This window comes from Aspergillus versicolor (assembly GCF_001890125.1).
Source record: "Aspergillus versicolor CBS 583.65 unplaced genomic scaffold ASPVEscaffold_1, whole genome shotgun sequence".
NCBI lineage: Eukaryota > Fungi > Ascomycota > Eurotiomycetes > Eurotiales > Aspergillaceae > Aspergillus > Aspergillus versicolor.
In genome coordinates, this window is record NW_024467524.1 from 2,619,812 (window position 1) to 2,646,093 (window position 26,282).

The following is a 26,282-nucleotide window of genomic DNA, read 5'->3' on the forward strand; positions in this document are numbered from 1 at the left end:
GGTTAGGCGCTTAAGGCCATTCTAGCGTAATGCCTTGATTATAGGAACAAGAATGGCCAAGACTACTAAAGCGGGTCTATTATATTGAACCTGACAGTGCGATTTAGCTATGACCGTCATCTGGTTGGAATCTGGTACGAGTCAAGTTAAGTTTAGGCAGGCATTGTCTGATACAGGATCGCTACCTAGGGCTTCCTGAGCCGCGCTAAGAAACGCCTGTGCTCGTGAAGTTCACGTGGAGTCAGCCAAGCAGCAGACCCAAACACAACCTTGCAGGTACAAATTTACGAGATGGGATGTTTACTTCCTCTCAAATCACGCCAAAAGCCTACATAATATTATTATGACCGAAATACAATAAGATCTGAACAAAGAATTGTAAAAGCACCGGTTACACTAGCACAAACTGAAACCATTATTTGAATGTCATTTCTGACTGGAACATTGGAGTAAAAACAAGAACAGAATAACAGTACATGAGCATGTCACAGACGTAAAGGAAGATTGGGTGAGTTGATAAACGCCCGGGTATATTTCAGGGAATACTAGAGAGAGAAAGAGAAGAACACCACCTGGTCTGTATAAGATCGACCTCGAGAAAACGCCATATTCCTCATAGCTGTGCCGTGTGTGGGTCCACGCGTTCTTGAGATGCAGACCAATTCCATGAAAACCCTCCCATTGACGTTGAAAACCGTGAGTTGCGTATATTGTATTATGAAGAGCAGCAACGCCTTTGCAATGCAAACGCGATAGAGGTAAAACGAAGGGATTGAACAAAAAACAAAAACGTTAAGAGGTGGGCGGAGATGAAAGCACCGTGAACAGCACCATATGCTCAAATTGATCAATACTTATTACCCCTGGGAGACGGTAGCTTGCGGCTGTGGGATGACCTGTTGCAGGCCAGCTACAATGCGCTCCAGCTCTTGTAGCCGACGATCTTTCTCTTGGACTTCGCGTCGCAGTCGTTTGAGTTCGCCCTGCATGTCCACGCCATTCTCTTCATCCTCTGGAAAAGTGATAGCCGGATCAGTGGCGTCCTCGTCGAGCGAATCTCGCTTCCGCTTCACAGCTTGTAGAGAGGTGGCACCATCGAGATCAGGTGATGGAACGATCGCGAGTTCCGGCGCGTGGCCGTTCTCGGAATGCATATGGCGCCGTCGAAGGTGCTCTTTCAGGTTCTCTTGACGCGTAAACCCATTACCAGTGCTGCGGTTGCAGTCAGGATAAGGGCACATAAGAGGTTTCTTGGCGTTGACGTTCTTCTTATGCACTTCGCGCTGATGCCTCAGTAGGCCACCAGAGTATGTGAAACCTTGAATTTTGTCGCATCCAGGTTCCAAACACTTATAAGGCCGGTCGTGTTTGTCCATGTGTTTACTAAAAGAAAGGATCGCGTTAACTCCATCTATCGCAACAATGGCTTGAATCAAAAAAAAAAAAAAAAAAAAAAAAAAAAATATGTACTTACTTCCATTCACAAGGACGGCGAAATGTCGGGGGACTCGGCTGGCATTCTGCATGGTCGCAGAAAATCTGGCCGACAGCGTTCTTGGGCGGATCGCGCGCTCGTCTCACCGACAGTCGCGGACGAGCCCCTTCCATGAAACTGGGAGAAATTTGATCGTTCATCTTTGGAACAGCAGCGAGAGGATCCTGCGTAGCGACGAGCACGGCTGCTGGACCACTAGCACCTTCACTTCTTGGGCTAGGATAATCAGAACCGTCGCCCATATCGTAATTGCTAGTATTAGAACCCCGCCGATGATTGAGCTGGGGAGGCGCGAGGTATTGCTCCAGTGTAAATGAGTCGCGAGACGACCAAAAGAAACGCGGGAATATAAGGAGGAAGGGTTTTGAGGTTGGGTGAGCAGCGCCGAGCGAGAAGAAAATCGATGGCGAAACGCGTTGTTAGGCTTATACTCGGAGTCGGTGGTAAACGAGCTAATGCCTGAGGAGTTGCAGGTGAAAAGGGTGCCGAAATTTTCAGGTAACAAGGCAACCACTGGATGTCAGTGGCGAGTGACTAAGCAGGGTTGGCGCCACCTTCTCTCAACAATAATTATCCGGAAACGACGGAAGATGAGGCGATATGCGGTGTCCTCCAACAGTGAAAACCAGCAGCTGTGATTGTATTTGTATTCAATCGTGCGGCACTGCCGGTTAGTGAATCAGTGCCACTGAAGCCTTCGCTTGTTACTATTATTTGCCGGATTAGGCTCCAAAGTGACTCATTACCCCATCCAGAATTTGTACTAATAATTATTTGGCATCCAGCTTGGCCGAGAGTTTGCTGGCCACCCACCTCAGGCACCTCTTCCATGACCCGCCACATCTGGTGAGGCACCAACAGCGACCGGCCAATAAAACTGCTCAGTCACGTGGACGCAGCCACACAGCACTGCCAGCCTTGCCAGCATCGCAACATCACCGCTCATCTGCCAAATCCACAGGCGTAATGCGCAGTGGATCAACGAGCTTTGACGTTTCTCTGCACTTGCCCCATTCGTATTGGACATGCGCTTGAGTGCCCGAAGTTCTGGACTCACCGACTTCGGAGTGTTTTCCGCCCGATCTATGGTGGCCAAAGCAGGACACACCCGCGCAAGACAAGCCTTAAACAAGCCAAACCCCATGCTATCGACGCCTTGATATCAAATCGAATTGGAGCCTGATTCTGGGATAGGATGCCTTGTGTTTTGGTTTCTCCATTACCGCTAGGGGCGATGGGGCGAGACCGATGTACTGACCATAAACCCATAGATGCAAACCTGCCTCCAAATTGCCTGGTTAGATTCGACCTGAACGCTTGGGTGATGCCAATCGTCGCCAGATTTAGTATATCGACAGAGTCTTGCTGCGTATTCGTAGACTACAAGTGCAAAAGACACGCGGCACACAGAAACCCTTCGGACCTGGATATCTACTAAAGATAGAAATGCGGAGAGCAGTTAAACTATTGACGGTTTGGGGAGGTTGATGGGGAGACGCTGCGGTCAAATACCAAGCAGGCACCTCAATTTCTGTCGAGGATTTGAAATCTCGACCAGACAATAGACGGCGAAGTGGCAGGGCTATGGATTAAGCTTAGGACGATCCAGCTGGGAAAGAGTGGCGCAGTAAACGGCGGGTTCGAGGGGAATTCCACGTCTCTTCCAGCTCTGCAGTCAACGACAGTGTTACGTAGCCTGCAGAAGGGCTTGACGACCTGTTTCAAGAACGATCGGCCTATGATGCGTGGCTGTGTCGTTCTCGGCCTGTTAAACGTGCAGGGCGAGATCGAGTTTTCCTGTCTACATCGATCATGGCTGGAACCCTAGTGTCGATCCAACGGGCGCCACGAGATACGTTGATGCCTGACGAAGCAGCTCAGCAAATTAGAATAACGAGGGACAATAGTTGGTTTTTTTAAAAAAAAATTTCTAAGAAACAACGCAATCTTCGCTTGACTTGCCGGTGTCGCTAGACTAGCTATACACAACTACACAGTTGAGAAAACTCACCCATGCTGTGTCTTGCAATGATGCCGTAGCGGCGCCATGAGTCTTCGAAAAGCATGTATAACGAGAATATAGAGCATAAATGATTTAGCTCATTGAAGTCATGACTGCGGCTTTTTTTCCGTTTTCCGTTTTCTTTTCTTTCCTTCTTTCTTTCTTTTCTTTTTTTTTTTTTTTTTTTTTTTTTTTGTTTCAATTTACCGCCCAAGAGAAGAAATCCTTCGGTCTGGAGCCCCGGGAGGGCCGGTTGGTTTCAAGCGCAAGCTGGGAGAAAGAGTCAAGAAATTCTAAACGCCGTCTTTCGAGGCGGAGTAGACAGCTGAAAGTAATCCCGCAGCATGAGGCATTTAGATCCGATGCCCCTTCCGGTCCGGTTGCCTGAGGTGTAAAGAACCAGTCTCCATCCAAGATATGGAAGGAAAACGGCTGTGGCGACATATAGATACTAAGATAACACTGTCGTAGGATATGCCCCATAAGTTACCCCGTTGCGACAATACGGATGAGATACCGAATTTGTTCTCAGTACGCCAAGATGTGCATCGCATTCAACAGGCGATCAACGGGTTGAGTGGAAGCTCGGGAGTAAAACATAAGCCCCGTTCAGGATGGCCCAATGATCGCCAAAACAGCTGTCCTCCAGGCCGCAGGATGGGATCAACCCTTGGTGGCAGTGTATTCATGGAAATTTTGCCAACATCACCCCACTCAATCATAGTTGCCCCCAACCTGGCTGGCAAAGGCCGTAGAGACACTTCGGGCATCATCGTCATCATTGATATGGCCAGGTACACCGCGAGTGACACGAATACTAGCAGAGCTTCCTCCGAAAATGCTACCATTATCGGGAACACCGGGCTTGTAGGGTTCACGTGCTCCAGATTCCACGTAACGCTTCAGTCGGTCAGACTGACTAAGACTAGGTTGCTTGCTCATATCGTTGATGCTCAATCCAGCCAGACTAACACCGCCATGCTCAGGGCCCTTGCCATCGATGATGCTACCGGTAATATCGGATTCTGTTGCAGCTACGGAATCTCCAGCGACGCTGGGCGCACCTCTCCCTCTGTTCCCATTGGCGCGACGAGCTCCAGGGAGAGATGGCCACGAGTCTGCAAATTGTTGGAACATAGGAGGATATCCAGAAGAAATTCCCACGCCACCAAGTGCGGAGGAGTGGACAGAGGAAACATCATCCGGTATATAACCAACCACAGAGCCTGTATCGTGGAAATCGTTGCGGTGACCATTCCGCCCATTCATATATCCACTGGTGACATTGGACACGTGGTTGTAGGCCATCTGGAATCGCTGAGGTCCACGGTACGCCTGCTTCGGACGGCTAAATTGGATCAGGGACTCCTGGAGGTTAGACAACGGACCTTCTACAAGGCAGTGCCGTTCCTTGAAATGTTGTAGGAGACAATTCCAAAGAGGATGCTTAGACAAAACCTTCGGGTTTCCTAGAATCACCAGACCATATTTAGCTCTGGTAAGTGCAACGTTCAGACGCCGAGGATCACTCAAGAAACCAATTCCTTGATGGTCGTTGGAGCGTACGCAGGACAGAATGATAAAGTCTTTCTCGCGGCCCTGGAAAGCATCCACCGAAGCAACCTCAATCTCTTTGTAGTGCTCTTTCTTGAAAGTGCCAGTTGCCTGCATGGAGCTGACGATATAGCTGCGCTGGCCTTCATATGGGGTGATGATACCGATATCCTTTGGGTGCACACCGGCCTTGAAAAAACGAGTAACAATCTTCTCCACATTCGTGGCTTCGGTACGATTGAGATACGATGTTCCCGAAGCTGAGATTTCCTCATTACCAAGGTTCGACCAGAACATCATGGGGTTGTCAATAATAGGCCAGGGGAAATCAACCTCTCGGCGAAGACGATCAAAAGAAGTGATACCATTCTGCAAAGAGCCCTCATAGAACATGTTGGAGGGGAATTCAGACAGACATGGGTGCATACGGTATTGAACATTCAATCGGATTGGCGAGCATCCCAAAATAACAAGTCGCTCAAACAGGGACTGGTTGAGACCAGCTTTAGCCGCCTTCTTGTTCATAATGACGGGCCCAAGTTGTTGATGATCGCCAACAAGGACAACCTGCTTACATCCTAGTACCAATGGGATCATACATTCAGGTTCTGCAGATTGTGTTGACTCGTCGATCAACACAGTACGGAACTTGAGTTTTCCAAGACGAGGATCTCCCGCACCAACACATGTACAGCAAATGACATCGGCATTGTTCAGGATCTCGCGCTCAGCGGATCTGGTAAGTTGCTTCAGACGCTTCTCATCTTGACTCGATAACTCCCCAAGTTCGCCCTTGAGCTGGTTGAGTTTAATGAGCTCAATGTTGGTGTCATTGAGACGGACTTGTTCATGCAGAGACAAGAAACCGACTGGCGATTCCACATCTTCGCGTGACTTCGCGGTCACACGGACCGTTTTGAGCCCAGTTCGGTGGATTCGTTCGCAAAGCTGATCAACTGCGACGTTGGAGGGTGCACATACAAGAACCTGGCCACCGTTGAGCTTGGCAAGGTGATAAATGATTGTCGCAGATGTGACAGTTTTACCAGTTCCAGGAGGTCCTTGAATCAGACTCAGGGGCCGTTGAAGGACACTCTTGACTGCATTTATTTGGCTGCCGTTGAGCTCAGGAAGTCCAGGGACGCTAAACTTTTTCGGCATCTGCGTCTTCATCGGCGCAGCTGCGACCTCATGGCCCAGGAGACGATGGAAGATATAACCCGACACGCTCATCTCGTCAATAGCGAAAGTTTTCATTGCAAGTTGCATACGATCGAAGGAGGTCGATTTCCAAACATAGTCGGCAGTAAAGTTATGTGTGCATTCTGTGGGCACTGATTTGTGGTCACCCTTAGCCCGCAACTCAATAGTAACCTCGTCAGACTGATTGTTAGGGATTTTGATAACGTATCCAACCCCTTCCCATTTGGGTCGCAGTTCGCCGGTGTACTTCAACCTCATCTCGTCACCAACGGCCAACTTTACATCTCCGAGCTCGAGTTTCGGTAGGATAAAGCTAGCTAAATGCTTGTTGTTTAGACCGAGATCCCAGCGGACAATCAAGCCATCCTGGGACTGCGATTCCTTCAACTTGCGGTCGTAGTCTGCCTCAATCTTAACTAGTGGGCCGAAAATGTTTTGGTACTGGAATGCATCGTCGTAGCGCAGGAGGACAGGTGCGGGCTCATCGTCAACAGCGGTAGCATTTTCTAAATCGGCGACCGTAGCCTGTGAGTTTTCTTTCCACATTTCTTCAAGCTTCGCAATCATCTGCGGGCTCAAATGACGACCTCGGAGTTGCTCCTGATCCGACGGTGCGGCCACAAGCCAAGTCAAGAACGAGCGGTCTTCGATCAAAGGCTGCCAACGAGATGTATCCCAATTCATATCCTTTGAAGACGGCATAGCGGCGCAAGGTTGACGACATAGCAGAACGACGACAGTATCGGACTTAGCGGGGATAAACCCGAGGAGAAAAACGTTTTTGGTGCCACAGTTATAACATTCCAAGACTGTATCACCAAGGGACGACTCGGGATGTAACTGGACTTCCTTATGTCTAGCCCGGACAAGATGGTTAACGATATGGGACGAGGAGGTGTTGCCACGGGCGCTGCAGAACCATTTGCTGCAAGCTAGACATTTCACAACGCTACTAGGATTGTGGATGCCGCAGTACCTGTATGTAATGAAATAGAGCGGGTCAGTTACAGGTTCCAACCGCCACGTCGAAGCGTTTCTAGTATTGAAGATTGCAAAGGAATACCTACGCGCATGCGTGCGGAGCAAGCTCTTTTTCTTCCTCCAAAGCCCCAGGAACTTTCGCATTGTCTGCGGGACCACTGTTTGTACTTTCCAAGTCATCATCCTCAGAGTTATCAGGCCCTTCATCGTCATCATGTCTGCGTCGGCGCGGGGGCCCAACAGTTCGGTCCAGTTCTGACTCCATTCCAGAGGCCTGGTATTCAGCGGACGCCGACATGCTGATCGGATAAGAGCAAATTTGTATACCGACGACTGCAGGACGTTTCCGAATCTGAAATCCGCCACGAGATAGAATCTAGCAAGGATCGTCCACACAGTATCTGGGTCGGTCAAGATCAACGACGTAGTAGACGAAAGCAAAAGATAATCGGTTCGTTTGATATTCGTAAAAGGAATAATAGCCCCTGTGTGTCTTCCACGAAAACTGGTGTGGCACAACAGAGGGGCAGAAGAAGTGAGTCTATATATGCTCACATATTAGCCTGCAATTCACAGCAATAGGTGCAAGGGATTGATTACCTGAGTCAGTCCGAGACTTTTCCCAACCCCCCAAAGCACTCGAGCTCAAATAGGAGAGAGATGGGCAATCCTGGGTGACAGGATAAGTGAATGCACTCTCTGCCTTGTGTGAGGGTGCTTTGCGGCTTTATCAGGCCGGTCGCCGCCAAATCCCACTCCGGGTGGCGTTTTGGACCTAAACTGCAGCATGCAAAAAAAAAGTTGCCCGCCTCTGGTGAATCTCAAGTTCTTTCACACCCACTCACATAGACAAAATGCTGGTATGTTGCTGCTCTACCTTTTACAGGAATTAGTAAGGGTAAATGTTGACTGGTTCTTTTTTGAAATTTCTAGCGTCGTCAAGCCCGTGAACGTCGAGACTACCTCTATCGGAGAGCTCTGCAGCTCCGCGATGCCTCTATCGCCGAAAAACGAGCGCAACTCAAGGAATCGCTAGCGACCGGGAAACAGCTCGATCCTTCCATTGCAAATGATAAAACTCTTCGCGAAGATTTCAAATTCGATGAATCACTGCCAACTGCAGACAAAAAGAATAAAGAGTCCGACCTCCTCGACTTGGATGATGAGTATGCCCTCACTTCTGGAGTCGTCGATCCCCGGCCAATTGTCACAACTTCTCGGTCTCCTTCGGTGCGTTTAGGAACATTCGCCAAAGAAATTCGTCTCCTTCTTCCGACCTCCATTCGTTTGAACCGTGGAAACTTGGTTCTTCCCGATCTGGTGACGAGCGCAAATTCCTCAGGCCTCACCGATATGATCCTTCTACACGAGCACCGTGGTACCCCTACTGCTATGACGATCTCACATCTTCCCCACGGCCCCACGGCTAGCTTTTCCCTGCATAACGTCGTTCTCCGTGCTGATATCCCCAACTCCGCTCGTGGAACTGTATCAGAAAGCTATCCTCATCTGGTCTTTGAGGGGTTCAAGACGAAGTTGGGTGAGCGAGTGGTGCAGGTATTGAAACACTTGTTCCCTCCGCGGGAGTCTGGAAAAGTCGGAAATCGCGTTGTCAGCTTTGTGAATAAGGAGGATAACATCGAAGTTCGACACCATGTTTTCGTCAAGACTGGATATAAGGATGTTGAGCTAGCGGAAGTCGGACCACGGATGACAATGAGATTGTTTGAGATCAGAGGGGGCTCTCTTGAAAAGGGCTCAAGTGGTGATGTCGAATGGGCGCTCACACAATACACGAGAACCGCCAGGAAGAAGGAGTACCTCTAGGTGATTGGTTGTGTGCTTTGTGGGATGAAATCTCGACTGAGAATTGTGATAAAAAATTTTGGCTGGCGCATTCGGTGTTAGGGAGCATTCATAAGGTTACTATTGTATACCCATCAGGAAGAGAAGAATTTCAAGGTTAGTTATACTCTTGTCACCAAGATATATAAACCTGGAACATAGTCAAGAATTCAATCACCATATTATGGTATGTTTCATCAATCTCATAAAATTGGCTGCGAGATTTAGTATGACCCTCCAAGTAAGTGGTCTAACGGGGGATATATACACCGCGCAAATCAGTGCCATTTTAGTCGGTTAAGACATAATGCAAGCATAGTCGAAACCCCACAAGCTGCATGATGGCATTCAAGTTATATCTTTCCCTCATGAAACAAACTTGCCAATGACGATTCCGCAGAACCAGTGTCAAACCAAAACCAACCTTTATGTGGCGGTTGCGTCTTTCCATCTTTGTCTTTCTTCGGAGAAGGGGCCGTCCCGTCCAATCTATCATTCCATTCCTTTCCTGTTCGCGCCTTGAAAAAGCCCTTAAACGCCACCAGTGCGGCATCGAGGTCGCTGTCAAGTGGAGCCAAAAAATCGGTCTTCGATAACCCTCGGCGACTGAACCTGATGTGTGTAGCGTAGGTGTGAGGAACTTTAATGGTCTCGAAAACCTGTGTTAACCACATTAGTTGTCCATATTGGTGCTAACCATAAGGCACTGAACTGGCAAACCTTTAGCTGGATGGTCTCTCTAGTATTACCGGCTGTGTTCGAAGGTCGAACCAGTGTCGCACTATATGTCACGCCTTCTGCTTCGTAAAAACGGTGGTTTGCTATAGATATATCCCACTCAGCCTGGGTGCACTTCCCCGTTTAGAGCCTGACCTACCGGCTATAGTTTGAGCTTTAGGGGTGCGCAACTTAGTGTCAAATGGATCTGTTGATTTGGCTTACATCCAGTCAGCGTTAAATAACTGAGAGCCAGCAGTATCTACTGCGGAGGATTGTTGGGGAAAGCTTTATATCAAATAGCCGAGCACAGTTCTGGATGGGACTGAGGGCTTACCTGGGCTTCTTCTCTTTCTCTTTTTCTTGATAGACTTCGCTATTGTCTTCGTACACTTCGCTTCTGGGCCTCTTGTTTTCTGGCCTGGGTTTCCTCTTGCGTAGCTTCCTAGGGTCTCGTTTCTGTCTGCCTGAGCCTGTTTTATGGGTTCTTCTTCCCCCCGGATCTTTTTCGATGTATCGTTTCTTTTCTGCGTTTCTTTATTCTCATTTTTAAGGATATTAATCCATAGATACTCTTTGACGAACCGAGGTGTACGATGCTTGGAGAGCAGCGACTCAGCTAACCAATCGTATGAGACAATCTTGACGGTCTTCAGCTTCTTTGCTTCAGCGACTATGGTAAAGACATTGTCAGTGGGGTTTCTTCCATGAGTGGTTAGGTTTCCAGTGGGAATATTTCTTACTAGCGGGGCTGTTCTGCTTGAAGGCTTCTCTCGTTGCGATCAGATGAGTGACGTCCTTAGTGACATCCTTGTAGTATGTTCCTCCGTTAGCAGTGATCCATTGTGGGATCTTTTTGGTGTTGCTCTCAAAGTCTCCCACAGAGCAGGCGTGAACGTTTTTGAAGGTTTTACCCATTGTGATTGTACTCTAGGGGCGAAATTGTTTATGGACTCGTAAAGCAGCTAGGTTAAGCTAAGACCCCGAAGTAGTTTCGAGGTTAGCCAGGGTTTGATACGGAGTTCAAGTAAATCTTAGAAAACTCGTTTCTAGATAACATATGGGGGAAGTAACTGAGAGATAAGAAAACTACGAGATATCGGAAGAGTGAATACGAATTATTTGATTAAAGGTCCGAGGTTATAGCAAAACGAGTTCAATATGAGCCGTAAACCATGTGTAAAAGAGGAAGTACCCGAAATATTTTTCTCGATATGGACGACGTCTATACATCACTGCGAAAGACCTTTCACTGCTTGGACAAAGGCGCGGATTTTATCCAGATCCTGAGCGCCATTTGACTCGACACCTGAGCTGACGTCCACACCAACCACCGTGTGCCTTAACTCGCCGAGCTGTTGGATTATGTTAGTAACGTTATTTGGATCTAAGCCACCTGCTAAAATAACCCGCAATCCGTCATCAGAGCCTAGAATCTGTTTAACGTGTGATTGATCTAAGATTTCCCCAGAGCCTCCTGCTCCAGAATCAAGCAACGGCAACGTATGGTATGCTCTCCGAGCGATTCCGAAATCATCAAGGCCGAACTTGCGAATGACGGGAACTGGGATTAGTCTAGACCATTCGAGTGGTTCGGAGCCATGCAGCTGTACAATGTCAAGCCCCAGCTTTTGCTGTTGATCTAGGACATATGATAAGGGCTGGTTGAGAAATACGCCCACTAACAAAGCTCGAGTCGGGTGTCGTAAATTGCGGGCAGAGTGGTCGAAATAGTCAACAGAACTTGAGTCGGTTTCGCCTTGCGGCACATCGTTTGAGTAGGGAGTGGGCCGTGGGGTCGACTTCACCACATTCGAAATTCGTGAAGCAACATCATCCGGCACGGTGCGTTTCCGGCCTTGGACAAGAATGATGCCCACCAGGTCTGCGCCCGCTTCAATAGCCGCGCGAGCGCCATCTTCAGTCCTTGTACCACATATCTTGACTAGCGGAGAATGTTGCGATTGTAGAGAAAGCTTCTTCGAGTTACCCCCCAGAAGCTCAGCAACGAATGCGGCAGTGTCCGAAGCACGCATAAGGGCCTCTCCAACAAGGATAGCTTTCACGCCATCCTTTTTATAGGCTTCCACATCTTTCGGTCCGGAGATACCACTAAGAGCACAGACAATGGTGCTCTCGGGCACCTGGTCCATGAGCCGGCTGGTGGTGCCAAGATCAACCTCAAAGCTTGTTAAGTCCCTGTTGTTAACGCCAATAACCTGGGAGCCAAGATCAACTGCTATCTTCATTTCTTCTGGCGTATTAACTTCGACAAGTGGCTCCATTCCAAGGCTTTGGGAGTAGCGATAAAGTCTTGTCAATAGCTCGGTGTCAAGCATCTTCACGATGAGTAGTACAGTATCAGCACCAGCCAAGCGAGCTTCTAAGATCTGGTATTCATCAAAAACGAATTCCTTTCGCAGAATAGCAGGCCGGTGAGTCAATCCTTCCAGACTTGCACGCACAGCACGTAGGTCATCGATACTGCCCTTGAACCATTCAGGCTCAGTAAGTACAGAGATGACACTAGCACCAGCCTTGGCATATTGTCGAGCTTGCGCAGGAGCGCATGCATACTCTGCTATCATACCCTTCGACGGAGAAGCGCGCTTTATTTCCGCCATCAGAGACAAAGGATATGCGGATTGTCGAAGTCGATCAGGAAACGAGATCTGCGGTGGAGCAACGTTGAGATCGTAGGCAGCCTGAAGATCAGAAGGTCGCTGAGACGGAATTAACTTCTGAATAGCAACAGCTGCTTTTCGGTGATCGTATATCTTCTCCAGGATTGACACTTTCTTATTCGTCGTCGGGGCCGGGACCTCGGCGGCGAAGTTGCTCCCTTGAGAAATGTCCTTACCATTTCCCTCCCAGGTCCCAGCGGTTAGCTTAAGGAAGTTTCTAAACATGGTCTGGCCATGTTCTGTCAAGATACTCTCGGGGTGGAATTGGACGCCCTCCACGGCAAACTTCTTGTGCCGCACGCCCATGATGACAGTCTTGTTGGCATCCTCACCCAATTCGGCAAAGGAGCTCACTTCCAAGCACTCGGGTAGGGTGGAGTGTGTCCCCGCCAAAGAGTGGTATCTGGTAATGACAACCGAAGAAGGGAGACCTTCATAGGCACCCTTTCCGTCGTGTTTTAAGACGGATGTCTTGCCGTGCAGAATCTCCCCGGTAACGTCGACTTTGCCTCCGAAAGAGTGTATGATGCATTGTTGTCCCATGCATACTCCAAAAATAGGTATCTTTCCGCCAAAGTGCTGGATCGCAGCGTTGCTAATACCAGCATCAGACTTCGGGTGGCCCGGTCCAGGGCTAACCACCAGCTGGGTGGGCTTTTTGGCAATCAACTGATCAAGTGAAACCTCATCGTTGCGAAATACCGTCACCGTCGCACCCTCTAGGACCAAGTATTGGTAAACGTTCCAGGTAAAAGAGTCGTAATTGTCAATGAGAATGACATTCGAAGCGGTCTCGAGGCGTGCCGCCTTGGTGGGATGGTGGGGGGAGTGGTCAACAAGCGCGGAGTCTGCCATTGCTATGGTCTTTACGGATAATGGTGTGAGTGATTTCAAATTGCAGGTTAAAAAGAGTGATGGAGGCGATAACCTGCTCACTCACCTCCCTTGACAACACACCGTCTGTGTAACGACTGCTCTGATGCTTGTCCTTGAGTCACTTCCTGCACGCCGCCACTAGTGCTGGAGGCCGATCGACTTCCTAAAATGATCATTTTGTCAAACGGCACAAAATTTGTGCTCACCGCCCGGACGCTAAACCCGGATAGGCATTCATTGTTGACCTCCAGCCAACCCAAAAAGTGCTCCTTCGGTATCAGGTTCTGGTCCAGCTCCAGTTTCAAGCGCTTTCGCTCTGTGTCGCGGTTCCTAGCATACGGGATTTTCCCGAGCTCCGTCATCTCACTCTACGATTTTTTCCCAACTATAATGATATAGCTGTGTCGCCAATGGCTCCCGTTCCGGAAGCCTATTTCCCGTCCCTGGACAAGTGCTTTTCCGGGGACGTTCAGCTTCTGTATGAGCTCATTCGCTTCAAGCTCAATCCATAGCTGCTGACCTTTCTATTCTCTCAGATCCTGGAAGAGAGCTTTCCTCTACACCTGCGATCCCGATAGCTTCCCTGATGATACCCAAGTTCTTGACTCGTTTTTGTCGCACCCAGATAGCATTCAACTCCTTCTTAATCGCGACACCGTCTTTCCTCCACGATCTGCTAAGACGAAATCGGATTTTGATACAAAAACAGCAGCAATACATGCGGAGACAAATGCGCAGACTTCGTACGATTTGAAAGAAATCAAAGCGGATGCTCTTTGGCTGAGTGAAAAAGCTGGGATCGATGAGGTCAACGCGCTTCGGATCGCGGTCCTAGAATGGCAAACACGACCTTCTACGCGCCTTCTAGGCCAATTTTCTGATGAAGAAACCATAAGCTTGAAGGGGGCGGCCGGGTTAGATACTTTCCGTGTGTCACTCGCAGGATCCAGTTTCGCTGAGATTTTCAACACGAAACCAGGCGAAGGAAACAATACCGCTGAATTTGTCGCCGAGAAAAAAAGGCGTCTACGCCTCCAAGATACTTATCTATCGGAAAGGGGTCATATCATCAAGACAGCCCGCAAGCTTCTAGCGTTGTTTTTGGATAGCGACCATGTGGATAGCACACCTCAACAACAACGAGTAAGCCCCACTGGCTTAGGAAAATTAGGTGCATCCATATTCAGCGACAAAGTCAGAGGGAGAGATTGGCATAACTTCGCTGAAGAATTCATCAAAGCTGTAAAGGCGCGGCTCTCAGCCCTCGAGGGCGATGGTGGTTGGCTGGGTGCTGCTGAGAGCAGCGAGGATATTGAGAACTTATGGAGAACAACCCTTGTGGAGGAAGTATCACATCTACTCCAAAGCTTGTTTATGCAGCTTCAGACTTCCACGGAAATCCCCCCTGCGGACTTGTTAATGTCTTGGCTCCGTCTAATGGCCGACTATGCCTTCCTCGAGTCCCTTCAAGCTGTGCGTATTATCCTGATCCACTCTTTGCGGAGTATGCTAACTCTTGAAAGCCCTGTGAAAACCCTATAGAACTACTTCTACCACTACAGGGCTTTGTGTGTCTGGTCACCCTGACACTTTTAAAACTTCCTCTCTCGATTCCTGCCATTATCGAAAAGGGTCAGGGCCAAGATGCGTCCACTAAGCGACCTTATTTCCTATCAAAGGACGACATAGGTCAGATTAACGAAATATTCACCACCATGGGAATTGAGTCAAAGACTGCGAGCCCGGCTGCATTTTCATGGGGCATGATTTTGTATACAATGGGGGAGCTAGCTCTCAATGACAAAGAGACCCGAGAAATGGAACAGTTTCACAGCGCCGTGGATTCTTTCCAATCAAATACGCCACATTCACACAGTGGTCGTGCGACTGAAATTTCGCTTTACGAAGAACTACTCGAAGTTGCTCGTACCCCACGGTATACTGTCGATGATTCGGTCACTCTTCTCACATCAGATGCAATCAAAAATATTGTATTTGACACCATTGTCTCCTTGGCACAAAAAATTGGATCAACATCGGCTGTCGATGACATGGTGACAAACCGATGGGCACGCACCGCGCTGCTAGATCTCGTTCGATCTATGATAATTTTCATGGATTATTCTCCGGAGATCGTGGAGTCTGTCCTGGCTATCCTCAACGGGCCAGCCACAGACTCATCTTGGCCTCTGGCGATGTCGCCAGCCTCACCCAGCGATCCACGGGTGGTTTTCATTAAGGATGAACGTCTCATGAACAACATCTTCCTAGTAGCGCGCTCGCGGTTTCCATATGAGACTGTACCGTTTTTGAAGCTATGCCGTGCTCTCCTCAGCCCCGAACTCGTTAATGAGGAAGGCTTCCCTCAGATTTTAAGTGAGTTAGAAAACATGGAGTCATTCACGCAGATTGTTCCAGACCATTTCCAAGGCTATGAAACCATCCGGGAGGACGAAGACGCCAATTTTGTGAGCCTTCTCGAGCCACTTCCCATGATTGGGTCCGATGTACGGAGACTATCCCAAAATCAGCAAATGGCTAGCAATGCTCTCATTGTCACCGGCTCATCCGAACTTCCTTCTTCGACAGTGGGGCAGGTGGTTTCCGAGTCCAGACCTGCAGTTGTGATGTGGCAACACAGATACTCTTCCTTAAGCTACCTAGGAAGCTGGCTCGAGGAATGGAACGAAAATGGCGGGTTCTCGGAAGGCTTTGGGGATGACTGTGTTGCGGAAACTATATGGTTGTTTACAGATCTTATCTTCGCAACAACGAATGACCACGCACTCAACAAGGATGGTTCTGCTGCGAAAAATATTTTGGAAATGGCTAGCGATGGTCTTTCTCGCCAAAGCGACATCGTTTCTCTTGTGTTTGACATATTTGAACGCAACTTACAAAACGTCGGCGCTAGGACTGGCTCAGAAGGCGTGGTTGACTCGACAGTAGCTTGCCTGCACTTTGTTCGTGCCCTTGTCGCAGTTCTACCAAACAGAGTGTGGCCTCTGCTCTCTCGGAGCTGTCTACTTGGGACGGATGGCAAAGGCGGTATGATGACTGCGATCATATCCGCTACAGAGGTAACGTCGGGGGAATACCCATTCCTAATGGCCTCTGTGCGCCTATTCCAAGCCATTGTTGATGATGCAATGTCTCGTGCTGTTTTAAGGCGATGCCCCACTGGCAAACCAGGTGTTGTTTCAGACTGGACTTCCGGGGTGCCATCACATATCATGAGAGCCATATTGCTAAACTTTGTTCGAACAATGGTCGAGGTATTTAACAGCAATGGTAATTGGAGATTCAATGCTCCCGAGCGGAAGTTTGAGATGAACACCGCAATTGCGAAAACGCTGGAAAGAATTCTCTATTATGCGTTTGGTACAAACGATGCTGCCAACGACAGATTGGATTCAAAGATCACGGGTGTCTTTTCATCTTCGGCCATATACATCTTAGACGTCCTCCGGCCAACCTCTGCCGCAGACTTGCCCTTCAATCCTATCCTTCGGCTAATAATTGACGGGCTTCAAACCCCTCCCACATTATATCTTCGTTTCTTGACCTTGCTAGAGAAACAGGTCGTCTCGACGTTGGAGCTCTCAGCAAGACTGCTGCAGGCAGCTCAGCTCATCGATCAGCCGCCATCGTTGCTAGAGGGTCAGCTGTTCAAAGCCACGCCAGTCCTTGTGAAGCTATATGCGCTCCATGGCCCCTATCAACTTCCCACCCTTTCACTATTGAACACGTTGGTCACTAGCGCTGCATTAGACTCTACCAACGAGCCACCATCTTTAGTCGGCCACTTGGGAGCCGATACATCCTGTCTTTTCCTCGATGTTTTGTCCCGGTTTGACAAGCCTCTTATTGACCCGACCCTACAGTTATCTGTATGGCGTTTACTGTCGACTCTCATCAGCAAACGGCAACAATGGCTTGCAGTCTATATCCTTACAGGCTCTTCTCCCCGCCAATCACTAAAGAAAACAGATGCTCAAAATAACTCCGCAATGAGGGGTACCCCTTTCTTACAAATGGCACTCGACCAAATTTCGGAGATCGAGCAAATTCCGGCCCCGGTAGCTCTCGCACTTCTCGACTTCGTTTCTAACGCTCAGGAGCACTGGCCATGGGCAACTCCAGAACTAAGGAAGCATGCCAACTTCTTCCCTAGTCTCGTGAATTATGTGTCCAAGCTGGATATATCGTCTCTTCCTAGTGCGGAGCAAATTTTCCCCACCCAAATCGCCGCTGTTGTTGCCGATCTTTGTGCTGTCTATCTACACTCCGCCAAAGAAGCGCAGGACCGCAATTTCTATAAAACCTTGTTTCCACTCGTATCCTGGTACGCAAAAGACGCTGTTGAAGTCTCTGGGTATAACGCGTCCTTACACGCCAATCTCAAGAGGAATTTTGAGAGCAGATACCCAGGATGCAAACTTTACGATTTTAAGAGGACATCGCTACAGCCCCGTAGTTTAGGGCGAGAATATTACTATGATATCCGCCTGGGTAAAAAGCTTCTTTCTTATGATTTTGCGTGGAAAGGGTCCAAAAATCAAGGATTTTCTGAGGAGTTCGAGCGCGCCAACCTCAACCTATCTCTCGTTGAAGCGCAAGTGGTATGTTACAGACGCTCCAAAGTAACTAATTGAAATGCTAACAGCTCCCCATCTGTAGAATCTCCTCCACAGTTGGAAGTTCTTCGCAGTTGAACACTGTGCAGACTTCATCTCAGAACGCGAAGTCCAGAAGTCAATGGCTACTGTCGTCAAGAGTTGCCTGGAAGCCAACACCAACGGGGTCCCACAAGAGGCCATTTTTGAAAGGATACAACAAACTAGAGTTGATTTTGCCCAAAATCTACTACAGCGCCTCGTGGAAAAACAGGCGAAGGGTGCTGAATTCTTTAGCCTCCTTCAGGTGGTCTGGGAATCATTAAGAAGTCGCCGACCCACATACGAAGATGCATTGATCAATGATGATTCTGAATACTACCGGTCACTTCTAAACGCGCTTTTCCTGGCCCTACAGTTTCACCTTGACAGCAAAGCGAGAGCAGCACCGGAAACCCTAAGCAAGAAAGCAGAATTATCCTCGGATCTGGGAATCGTCGTTGAGATAGTGAAGGTCGTGGTGGCACAAGGGTTCAGGTCGCTGACTTCTTACCTTCATGATCAACCGGAAAAGTGCCTTCCGAAGGACTTTGCCATTATAACTGCAATCCTGCAAAGCTCGCTACAGGTCAAGAACGTCGATCGTCTATACGAGCACATGGTATACCACATCGCCGACAACGACACAGTACGGCACGCCACATCATTATTCTCATGGGCAGACCAGCTAGCCATTGCAGGCGACCCTGTCTATGGAGAGCTCAGTATCTCCTTCCTCGCCAAATTATCCACCATACCCATGTTGGCAGAGCACCTCGCCGTAGAGGTTGTGCTGGCTCAACTCTCCACTTGCCGGCTAACAAATGTCCTTCGGCAGCCCAAAGGATTCGGTCCATTTGACCCCATTCCGAGAATATACTCTATCTGGACCGGTGGCATCCTCCCCTTGTGTCTGAACCTTCTTTACCACGTTATCCGCATGGCACCCGAAGTCGCCGCCTTCCTGAACCAGTTTGAAGGACAGCTCACACGGGCGGCGGGATCATTTGCCTCTGCACGCACTACCATCTCATCGTCGGCGGTAGCTGCGCACCGGATTAGCTTGAGTATGGCCTCGGAAGCCTGCTCTCTCGCGCTCATTTCGTATATCCTGGGCCGTCTCCGCGAGGCAGGGTCCAGCATTGGCGTCGATGCGCAAGCAATCCAGGAACTGAAGTGGGATAAAGCACAAGTCAAAGAAGATATTGAGGAATTGATCGAACGGCGGCCCAATCTCCGGACGCGGATTGTTGCGACGAACGATAAGGAGGTTGAATTGGCACGCCAGAAGCCGGCGAATGCAACATCTGGAGCGGAGAATCAGCTGGAGGAAAGGATTGTCAGTGAACTCAAAGCGACTCTTGGTTGCATCGGAGGGGGCGAGTCGTGATTTAAGTCAGAATAATGGATATTTTCAAGGCATTGGTGGCGTATGTATGCAATGTTTAGGTATACCTCACACCACTGTAGTTTAGTTGAATCTATGTGCATCTAAACGTTACATACAAAGTTATCTTCGCTCTCTAGTTAAATGCATAGTTGATATTCACCAAGAGGCTAGGGACAGCCAAGTCACCATTTACGCAGCCAATCCGAGGGCAGCTTCATTATTATTAACAAAGAGACCCTCAAGACCCTCAGCATTCCCTCCCATCTCCGAACCGAAGATTACAGCTCAGCTCCCCCTCGATTATGCTTCCTCGGCCAGCGATCAGTTGGCCCTCGGGATCGCCACCAACCACGCCCGCTGATTGGCTGCCGGCGTCCAATAACCGATACGAAAGGCGGGGAGCAGCCGGTTCATCATGGTCTCCTGAACCTTGACAGCGCAGTTTGCGCCAGCTCCCAGCCAAGCGAGGTGGATTCCTCCCCCCTCAGTGACCATTCTGACGCCATCATGCGCTGAAAAGAACGGCTGTCTCTGGGCGATGGCCACAGATGCGGGGTCTGCGGGTGTTGGTGAAGTGAATTCGGGGGACTTGCGAGCCGAGCTGGAGGACTTGCTCGTCTGACTAGTCTACGTAGTTATTTATTGCGATTTCCTCATTTTGGAGAGCTTGAATGCTATTACTTTTTTCCCCCTTTGGTTCCCTTCTTGGTTGTCTGTGGTGCTTGATATAATTGCTTTCGTTGGAGCTGAGTCTTTTAACTATACCTATACGAGCGGCAACACAGTCTTTACACTCTCTCAAAATAGTCTCCGCGTCGGGATACGCTTAGAAGAAGAAGAATAAGAAGGAGATAAAAAAAAAAAAAAAAAAAATGCCTTTCAAATCGCGCTGGCAGATCAATGTTCCGGATACGCATCTGGCGTCGCTGCTACTCACCTCCCCAACACACCCTCTGTCCAAGGAACACCGATCATTCTCCGAAGCTGCCCGTCCAGACACGCACTATTTCACAACCCACGATTATCGGCTATGGTGTCAGCGATTTGCTGCGGGACTGCGCAAGTCCGGTCTTCAAAAGGGAGACAGGGTGCTGCTCTTCTCCGGCAATGACATCTTCTTCCCTGTAGTATTTATGGGGATCATCATGGCGGGTGGAATCTTCACGGGTGCCAACCCGACCTATGTGTCAAGGGAGCTTGCGTATCAGCTGCAAGACAGCGGTGCGGTATATCTATTATGCGCGGAGGATAGCCTAGATACAGGGATCGAAGCCGCGGAATTGGCAGGGTTGAGCAGGGACAAGGTGTTTGTGTTCAACAACGCCATTTATGATGGGAAGGGTCAGGGCGTGAAGGGCTGTCGGTACTGGGGCGAGCTGGTTGCGTCTGTTGAAGAGGGAACCGGATTCGCTTGGGATGAACTGAACACGCCAGAGAAATCCAACACCACTCTTGCGCTCAACTATTCCAGCGGCACAACGGGGAGGCCCAAGGGCGTGGAGATTTCACACAAGAACTACTGCGCAAACATGCTGCAGTATAACCACCTGTTCTATCTGAATCCGGACTGGAAGGAGAAATCGGAACGGGCACGCTGGCTATGCTTTCTTCCAATGTACCATGCAATGGCTCAGAATATCTTCATTGCCGGCGCTTTGAACCGCGGTGTTCCCGTTTATATCATGCCCAAGTTCGACTTTATCAAAATGCTCGAGTATACGGAGAAGTACCGCATCACGGACTATATCATCGTCCCGCCCGTAGTGGTGGCGCTGGCAAAGCATCCCGCTGTGAAGAGCGGGAAGTATGATCTGAGCAGCGTGGAAGCAATTGGTAGCGGAGCTGCACCTTTAGGTCGAGAAGTTTGCGAGGAAGTCGAAGCCCTGTGGCCGCCCGGTCAGATCAATATCAAACAAGGCTGGGGAATGACAGAGTATGTGGTCACTACCTCAATCAGTTGGGTTGCGCTTTGGCTAACATAATCTAACTCCTACAGAACCACCTGCTCAATTCTAGGATGGCATCCCTCCGATAAGAGTTTCTCTGCTTCAGTCGGAGAGCTGAATGCCAACTGCGAGGCGAAGATCATGGCTGAAGATGGGGTGACAGAATTAGATCGGAATCAGCGCGGTGAGCTCTGGGTTCGAGGCCAGAATATCATGAAGGGGTACTGGCGAAACCCAGAAGCAACCAAGGAAACCAAGACGGAGGACGGGTGGCTGAAGACTGGAGACATCGCGTTTGTCGACAGTGAAGGGAGATTCCATGTAGTGGACCGAAAAAAGGTATATATCTGCCTCTACAGCCCATTCCACCACTCTAGAGAAACATGCCCATGCTAATGCTTTATACAGGAGCTCATCAAAGTGAAAGGCAACCAGGTAGCTCCGGCAGAGTTAGAAGCCATTCTACTCGAACACCCAGCAGTTGCCGATGCGGCCGTTATCGGCGTTCCAATGTATGTCATTAAACCCGATAGTCACTGAAAGTATGAGTCAAAGGCTAACAAGATGACAGGAACAACGATGAGGCTCCCCGAGCATATATCGTCGTGACACCGGGTAAGAGTGCAACCGCCGAGGATATCACCACTTTCATGGAAGGCAAAGTGTCTCGAATCAAGCGAATCACCGGCGGCGTAGTTTTCCTAGATTCAATTCCAAAAAATCCATCGGGGAAGATCTTGAGAAAGGCACTTCGAGAACAGGCCAAACAGGAGATGCAAGGCACTCTTGCGAAGCTGTAAACTTGAACATACTGAGCCTGTTGACAGGGCAATTGATATATTAGAAGTATATATACTGTTAAGATATAGCATACACAATGCACAATTTCACTGTTTTTCTAGAAGAATCGAATTTTCCCTGTCCAGCTACTGCTACTTCTTCTAAACACTCTGTAGTAGTATCAATCTCCAGGCATGGTGCCATCTGGAAACTGAAAGACAGTTGTTGCAAGCTCCTTGCATGAGGATTGTGGCGCTGAAGGTGGTTACAACAACATTCCTGCGTTGGATATATGAAAAGAAAGACGTTGCACGGGAGACCAGGTGATGTTGCAAGAGAGTAAATACCTTGTGACTTGTATTTTTGCCTAGTCCAGTGCTTCTATGTTGTTTGCTGCCTCGGTGTGACGGCTTTTTTTCACAATGATGGGAAATTCCATGTGGGCATTAAATTGTGTTGCCTGCGATGGCCGCCACCCGCAAGTTCAGATCGCCGCCTGGTGTTCCCAAAGACCAGGACCAGGCCCTATATTGTAGCCAAAACTTTTCCTAACCCATCGATTGCTTGGGCTGTTCGAGGGTCTGGCCGCAATGTGGCGGTGATCATATTACTTGTGTCATCGTGGGCGCGACATATTGCCCACTCTTTGAGCCACCCCCAGGTGGGACGACCTCCTGCTTTGCAGCTTTACTACGTACTAGCCCCAGTAGAGCCTGTCTCTGTTTGGTTTACAGAAAAGCTCGCACTTCGCTAGAAATCATGCCATCGTCTCGCACTCTACGAGACCCACCCAGGATCCGCTCAGCAGCCACAGCACTTGGGGCGGCACTCGCCCGATTTGAAAAATACGCACTTGTCGGTGGCGGTGCACGCGTCATGCTGGGGGGAACTTGATCTACGGATGATATAGATCTTGTCGTCGTCCAAGGACACGTCTCGGCAGCAAGACGGTTACTACGAGCCTCCCCTAATTTTGAGGTTGAGCCCAGGACCAACTGTACAAAATATACAGCCGATGGTAACAATGTGGAAATCCAAATCCTTGCAGCCCCCACTCTCTTCAAAGAGAGGTTCGATGAGACAACTGAAGTTGTTACTCTTGGGAATGTGAAGGTTTTGAAACTAGCATTAATCCTCAGCTCTAAATGTTGATCGATGGTATGTTACAGACAAGAGGGCCACGGATCAAGAAGACATACTGTTTCTTCTCGGGTACTGTGATCAGCATCCAGAGTTTCTCCCTCTGTCTGGGGAGGTGCCCAACGCAACTGCGGCATTCGTTCATCTGTGTATCCAACAATAATACGGGAGTCAGGATGCTTGGGTTCGTGCGGGATATGATCTCAACTTGGGCCGCTTTACGAGGGCCTAAGCTACCGCAGGGTTCTGGGTTGGAGGAGATCCACATAGGCCCTATGGCTGTTGTGCTAACCATACCACACGAACCAGGTGGCGGGGCTTCGTATTTAATCTTAGCTGTTTGAGTTGATCGGTATCTGTCAGTCATCAATCGACTGGCTGGATTCGTCAGTTCATGAGAACATGAGTTAAATCTCCGAAACGATCATCGGGGCCTTGGGAAGCACTCGGCCAAACACTCCATTATACGAAGCACAAAAACAGGGAACTGCACTGTTCAGGGCTCCAGCTGCCAAATCGTGGCAGCCTGTTCATTGGCTGGGAGGAGGAGCCATTGCTTTGATTATGTGGGAGTGGGACACAAGAGGAATTTGTAATTTTGAGATCTACCTATAGAGTTCGCCCATGATCGACGTCGTGCATTTGGGGAAACCAGGTCGTTGGGTTCCCCGAGACTGAGAGGCGAAGATCCTGGATCGTGACATGCACCTAGTGGAATGACCAGGCAGCTCTATTGCAGGACGACAGGGCCAGTTTTGACATTGGGGGGCCTGACGGCCGCCGAACGCCCTGGGGCCTGAGAAGTCGTATGCATGCAGTGGATGGCGAGCTGATGTGACGGTTTTAAGGTTCTGTGATCTGTTCTAAACATGATCGCCATTGCGGGCGTAGCTGATGGACAGATCCAACAGAGAAAGGGAAGGCAGAGGGCAAACCTGCATCGAGTTCGAGCACGAGCACGATCTCGGATAATGTGGAGGGGGGGGAAGAACTCAACATTGAGGCCTCGCTCAGCACTCGGCAGAATCACGGGGCGGGATTGTGTGTTAACCAAATCGGGTAAAGGCAGCCGGCCACCTGCACTGAGCACTACAGCGATGGCCGTCAATGTTTTCTTCGCGTCTGCCGTCTGCGTCTCGCCTCTCCTTCTCCGTCAAGATCCCGCGTCATTTTTCCCGCGTCACGATGGAGCTCTGCCGTTGCTTTGACTAACCCTGTTAATTCGCCCCAGGCGAGATCAACTTCCTTGCTTGCGATCGAGCCGCAAGGCAGCCTTAAACCCATCCTGGTCGAATGAGGTGCCTCCAATTCGCCCTAGTGAACTAGTGGGACTTTGCCATTACGGAGAAGTCTCACCAACGGCTGACTTGGAGGTGTGGCGTATCGTCTGAACAGCTGAACCCATCTGCACCTGAATCTTCCATTTGCATTCTTGGGAAGTTGGGTCCCAGTAGCCCCTCCCATGGCGTTCTCGTGGGCTTGACTCGCTGCATAAGCTCTCGTGGCTGACCATATTACAGCTGGACTAGGAGGGTCCCCTCCCCTATGGGCCCCAAATCATCACACATGGGTGTTACAGGTAAGCTATGGTTGGGGTCTGTAAGCGTGGCCCTCCATTGGGAGTTCCTTATATGTATCAGCTACAAAATGCCAGTCAAGCTATTTATTATATCATGCCTTCTTCCTCCCCCGGTTTACTCTTCTTCATCACCATCTGGTCTGTGCATATCTAGGTCTCGGTTGATCCCAAGTTCGTGGATGCCACTACCGTATATCGCCTTATACTTTCCATCCACCATCAAAGTCATTTTACGACCCTTCATTTCTTCCCTTCGCTTTTTCCCAAATTCCACTTTCAGATCGAAGTCTCGACCTTCCTGTCCAAACCCGGATTCTCATCTATAACGACTGCCCCAAGTCTGTTTACCGTCAGACTGGAGTTTATACAACTGTTACCAACAGACACTTCGCAATTTGTTCAGTATTGCACGAGCTGCGTCAATTGACCGACTGAGGGGTACGGGTGACCACCCTTTGGGCAGAGTTGACCTATTGAACCGGCAATGCGTTGTGGGAATGACCATTTAACCATTGCCGAGGACTCGAGGGGTCTGCTATTTGGAATAATTTACCCGGCCATTGGCATAACTTGTGTCTTCGTGCTTGTTCGACGTATCAGACGTCAACAACGAAGAAAATACGTCCATCTTGGGGGGCAAATGGACACGCCATCTGGGAAAAGTGGTGGCGAAGAGCCATCTAGTGCAACCAGCGTGGGGACTTCTTGCCCTAATCATACTTCCCACGATCCTGCACCCCTCCCATCGGCTTGTGATATCCTGCAACCTCTATCTCTCTTGTCACCGCTGCCTCCGAGTGGCTACTTGGCTGCTGTCCTGAACGAAGAGCGAAGAACGAGGGTGGAGAAACCCTATCAAGTTGAGAACGAACGCGTCCAACCGATGAGTCCGCCATGCACTAATTCAGAGGACTCTGCATCAATGGTGGTACGGACGGATTGCGATCCTCCATCCAGATTCGACGACTCTCCCACACAGACTGATGATTCGTCTCTGGCTACTTTTGTCCCGGCTAGGCGAAGTGCAGAGGACGATGATCAGGGTTCTCCCAGTTCTCCGGACTCCTGCGAATTTCAATCGGTCCAAAAGCGCAGTCAACATGTCGAGTTTTTACGTGATGTGGATGAAGAGGGTGTTCGAACCTGGAGGCGGTGGGTTATTGAGTACAACTAATCCATTTTCTTTTTTCTTGATGATTTAACGGGTTACATTCGACTTTCGAGGGGGGTTTCAAGTTTGACCCCATTACAATCCTTGCTTTATCCAGCCATTCCTTTACGAAGATTTATTTGCCATCAGTCAGACCGTTTTTTTTCGTTCTGCAAATACTTCATTTTGGGTTTTCAGCTTTGCCGTTTTGCCTTCGCCACATACCAACACAATGCGGGTCTACAAAGGCAGCAGTTTGTCTAGACCAGCCACGATTGATGACCC

The 26,282-nt window shown here is 49.4% G+C and overlaps 9 protein-coding genes across 9 annotated transcripts; 6 read left to right on the plus strand and 3 right to left on the minus strand.

Annotated features, from left to right (window-relative positions):
• Nucleotides 1-857: 857 nt before the first annotated feature.
• Nucleotides 858-1,737, minus strand: ASPVEDRAFT_48891 (putative C2H2 transcription factor; the record flags this gene model as incomplete). The annotated part of the gene is made up of 2 exons (XM_040814090.1): nt 858-1,383; nt 1,475-1,737. 2 exons carry the CDS (start codon nt 1,735-1,737, stop codon nt 858-860), a joined length of 789 nt encoding a protein of 262 aa, XP_040662547.1.
• A 6,352-nt stretch (nt 1,738-8,089) lies between these two features.
• On the plus strand, nt 8,090-9,062 carry ASPVEDRAFT_78538 (snoRNA-binding rRNA-processing protein IMP4; the record flags this gene model as incomplete). Its single annotated transcript, XM_040816565.1, has 2 exons — nt 8,090-8,095; nt 8,169-9,062. The coding sequence occupies 2 exons, from the start codon at nt 8,090-8,092 to the stop codon at nt 9,060-9,062; spliced, it is 900 nt and encodes a 299-aa protein (XP_040662548.1).
• A 371-nt stretch (nt 9,063-9,433) lies between these two features.
• ASPVEDRAFT_121048 (BRCT domain protein) lies at nt 9,434-10,715 on the minus strand (the record flags this gene model as incomplete). The annotated part of the gene is made up of 4 exons (XM_040805849.1): nt 9,434-9,739; nt 9,801-9,874; nt 10,189-10,470; nt 10,541-10,715. The coding sequence occupies 4 exons, from the start codon at nt 10,713-10,715 to the stop codon at nt 9,434-9,436; spliced, it is 837 nt and encodes a 278-aa protein (XP_040662549.1).
• Nucleotides 10,716-10,939: 224 nt separating this feature from the next.
• On the minus strand, nt 10,940-13,485 carry ASPVEDRAFT_36170 (bifunctional anthranilate synthase/indole-3-glycerol-phosphate synthase). The gene is made up of 2 exons (XM_040811149.1): nt 13,410-13,485; nt 10,940-13,345 (listed from the first exon to the last, which is right to left on the minus strand). Exon 2 carries the CDS (start codon nt 13,334-13,336, stop codon nt 11,030-11,032), a length of 2,307 nt encoding a protein of 768 aa, XP_040662550.1. The 5' UTR covers nt 13,337-13,345; nt 13,410-13,485; the 3' UTR covers nt 10,940-11,029.
• A 141-nt stretch (nt 13,486-13,626) lies between these two features.
• On the plus strand, nt 13,627-19,809 carry ASPVEDRAFT_182712 (nucleoporin). Its single transcript, XM_040808897.1, has 4 exons — nt 13,627-13,835; nt 13,894-14,830; nt 14,881-17,979; nt 18,038-19,809. The coding sequence occupies exons 1-4, from the start codon at nt 13,768-13,770 to the stop codon at nt 19,400-19,402; spliced, it is 5,469 nt and encodes a 1,822-aa protein (XP_040662551.1). The 5' UTR covers nt 13,627-13,767; the 3' UTR covers nt 19,403-19,809.
• A 465-nt stretch (nt 19,810-20,274) lies between these two features.
• Nucleotides 20,275-22,148, plus strand: ASPVEDRAFT_120787 (acyl--CoA ligase; the record flags this gene model as incomplete). Its single annotated transcript, XM_040805822.1, has 4 exons — nt 20,275-21,335; nt 21,399-21,687; nt 21,757-21,860; nt 21,920-22,148. The coding sequence occupies 4 exons, from the start codon at nt 20,275-20,277 to the stop codon at nt 22,146-22,148; spliced, it is 1,683 nt and encodes a 560-aa protein (XP_040662552.1).
• A 739-nt stretch (nt 22,149-22,887) lies between these two features.
• ASPVEDRAFT_48898 (uncharacterized protein) lies at nt 22,888-23,431 on the plus strand (the record flags this gene model as incomplete). The annotated part of the gene is made up of 3 exons (XM_040814091.1): nt 22,888-22,993; nt 23,039-23,275; nt 23,298-23,431. The coding sequence occupies 3 exons, from the start codon at nt 22,888-22,890 to the stop codon at nt 23,429-23,431; spliced, it is 477 nt and encodes a 158-aa protein (XP_040662553.1).
• A 1,040-nt stretch (nt 23,432-24,471) lies between these two features.
• ASPVEDRAFT_253497 (uncharacterized protein) lies at nt 24,472-25,252 on the plus strand. The gene is made up of 2 exons (XM_040809768.1): nt 24,472-24,707; nt 24,789-25,252. Exon 2 carries the CDS (start codon nt 24,814-24,816, stop codon nt 25,171-25,173), a length of 360 nt encoding a protein of 119 aa, XP_040662554.1. The 5' UTR covers nt 24,472-24,707; nt 24,789-24,813; the 3' UTR covers nt 25,174-25,252.
• Nucleotides 24,904-26,129, plus strand: ASPVEDRAFT_253223 (uncharacterized protein). The gene has a single exon (XM_040809763.1). The coding sequence runs from the start codon at nt 25,332-25,334 to the stop codon at nt 26,019-26,021; it is 690 nt and encodes a 229-aa protein (XP_040662555.1). The 5' UTR covers nt 24,904-25,331; the 3' UTR covers nt 26,022-26,129.
• The last annotated feature ends 153 nt before the right edge of the window (nt 26,130-26,282 follow it).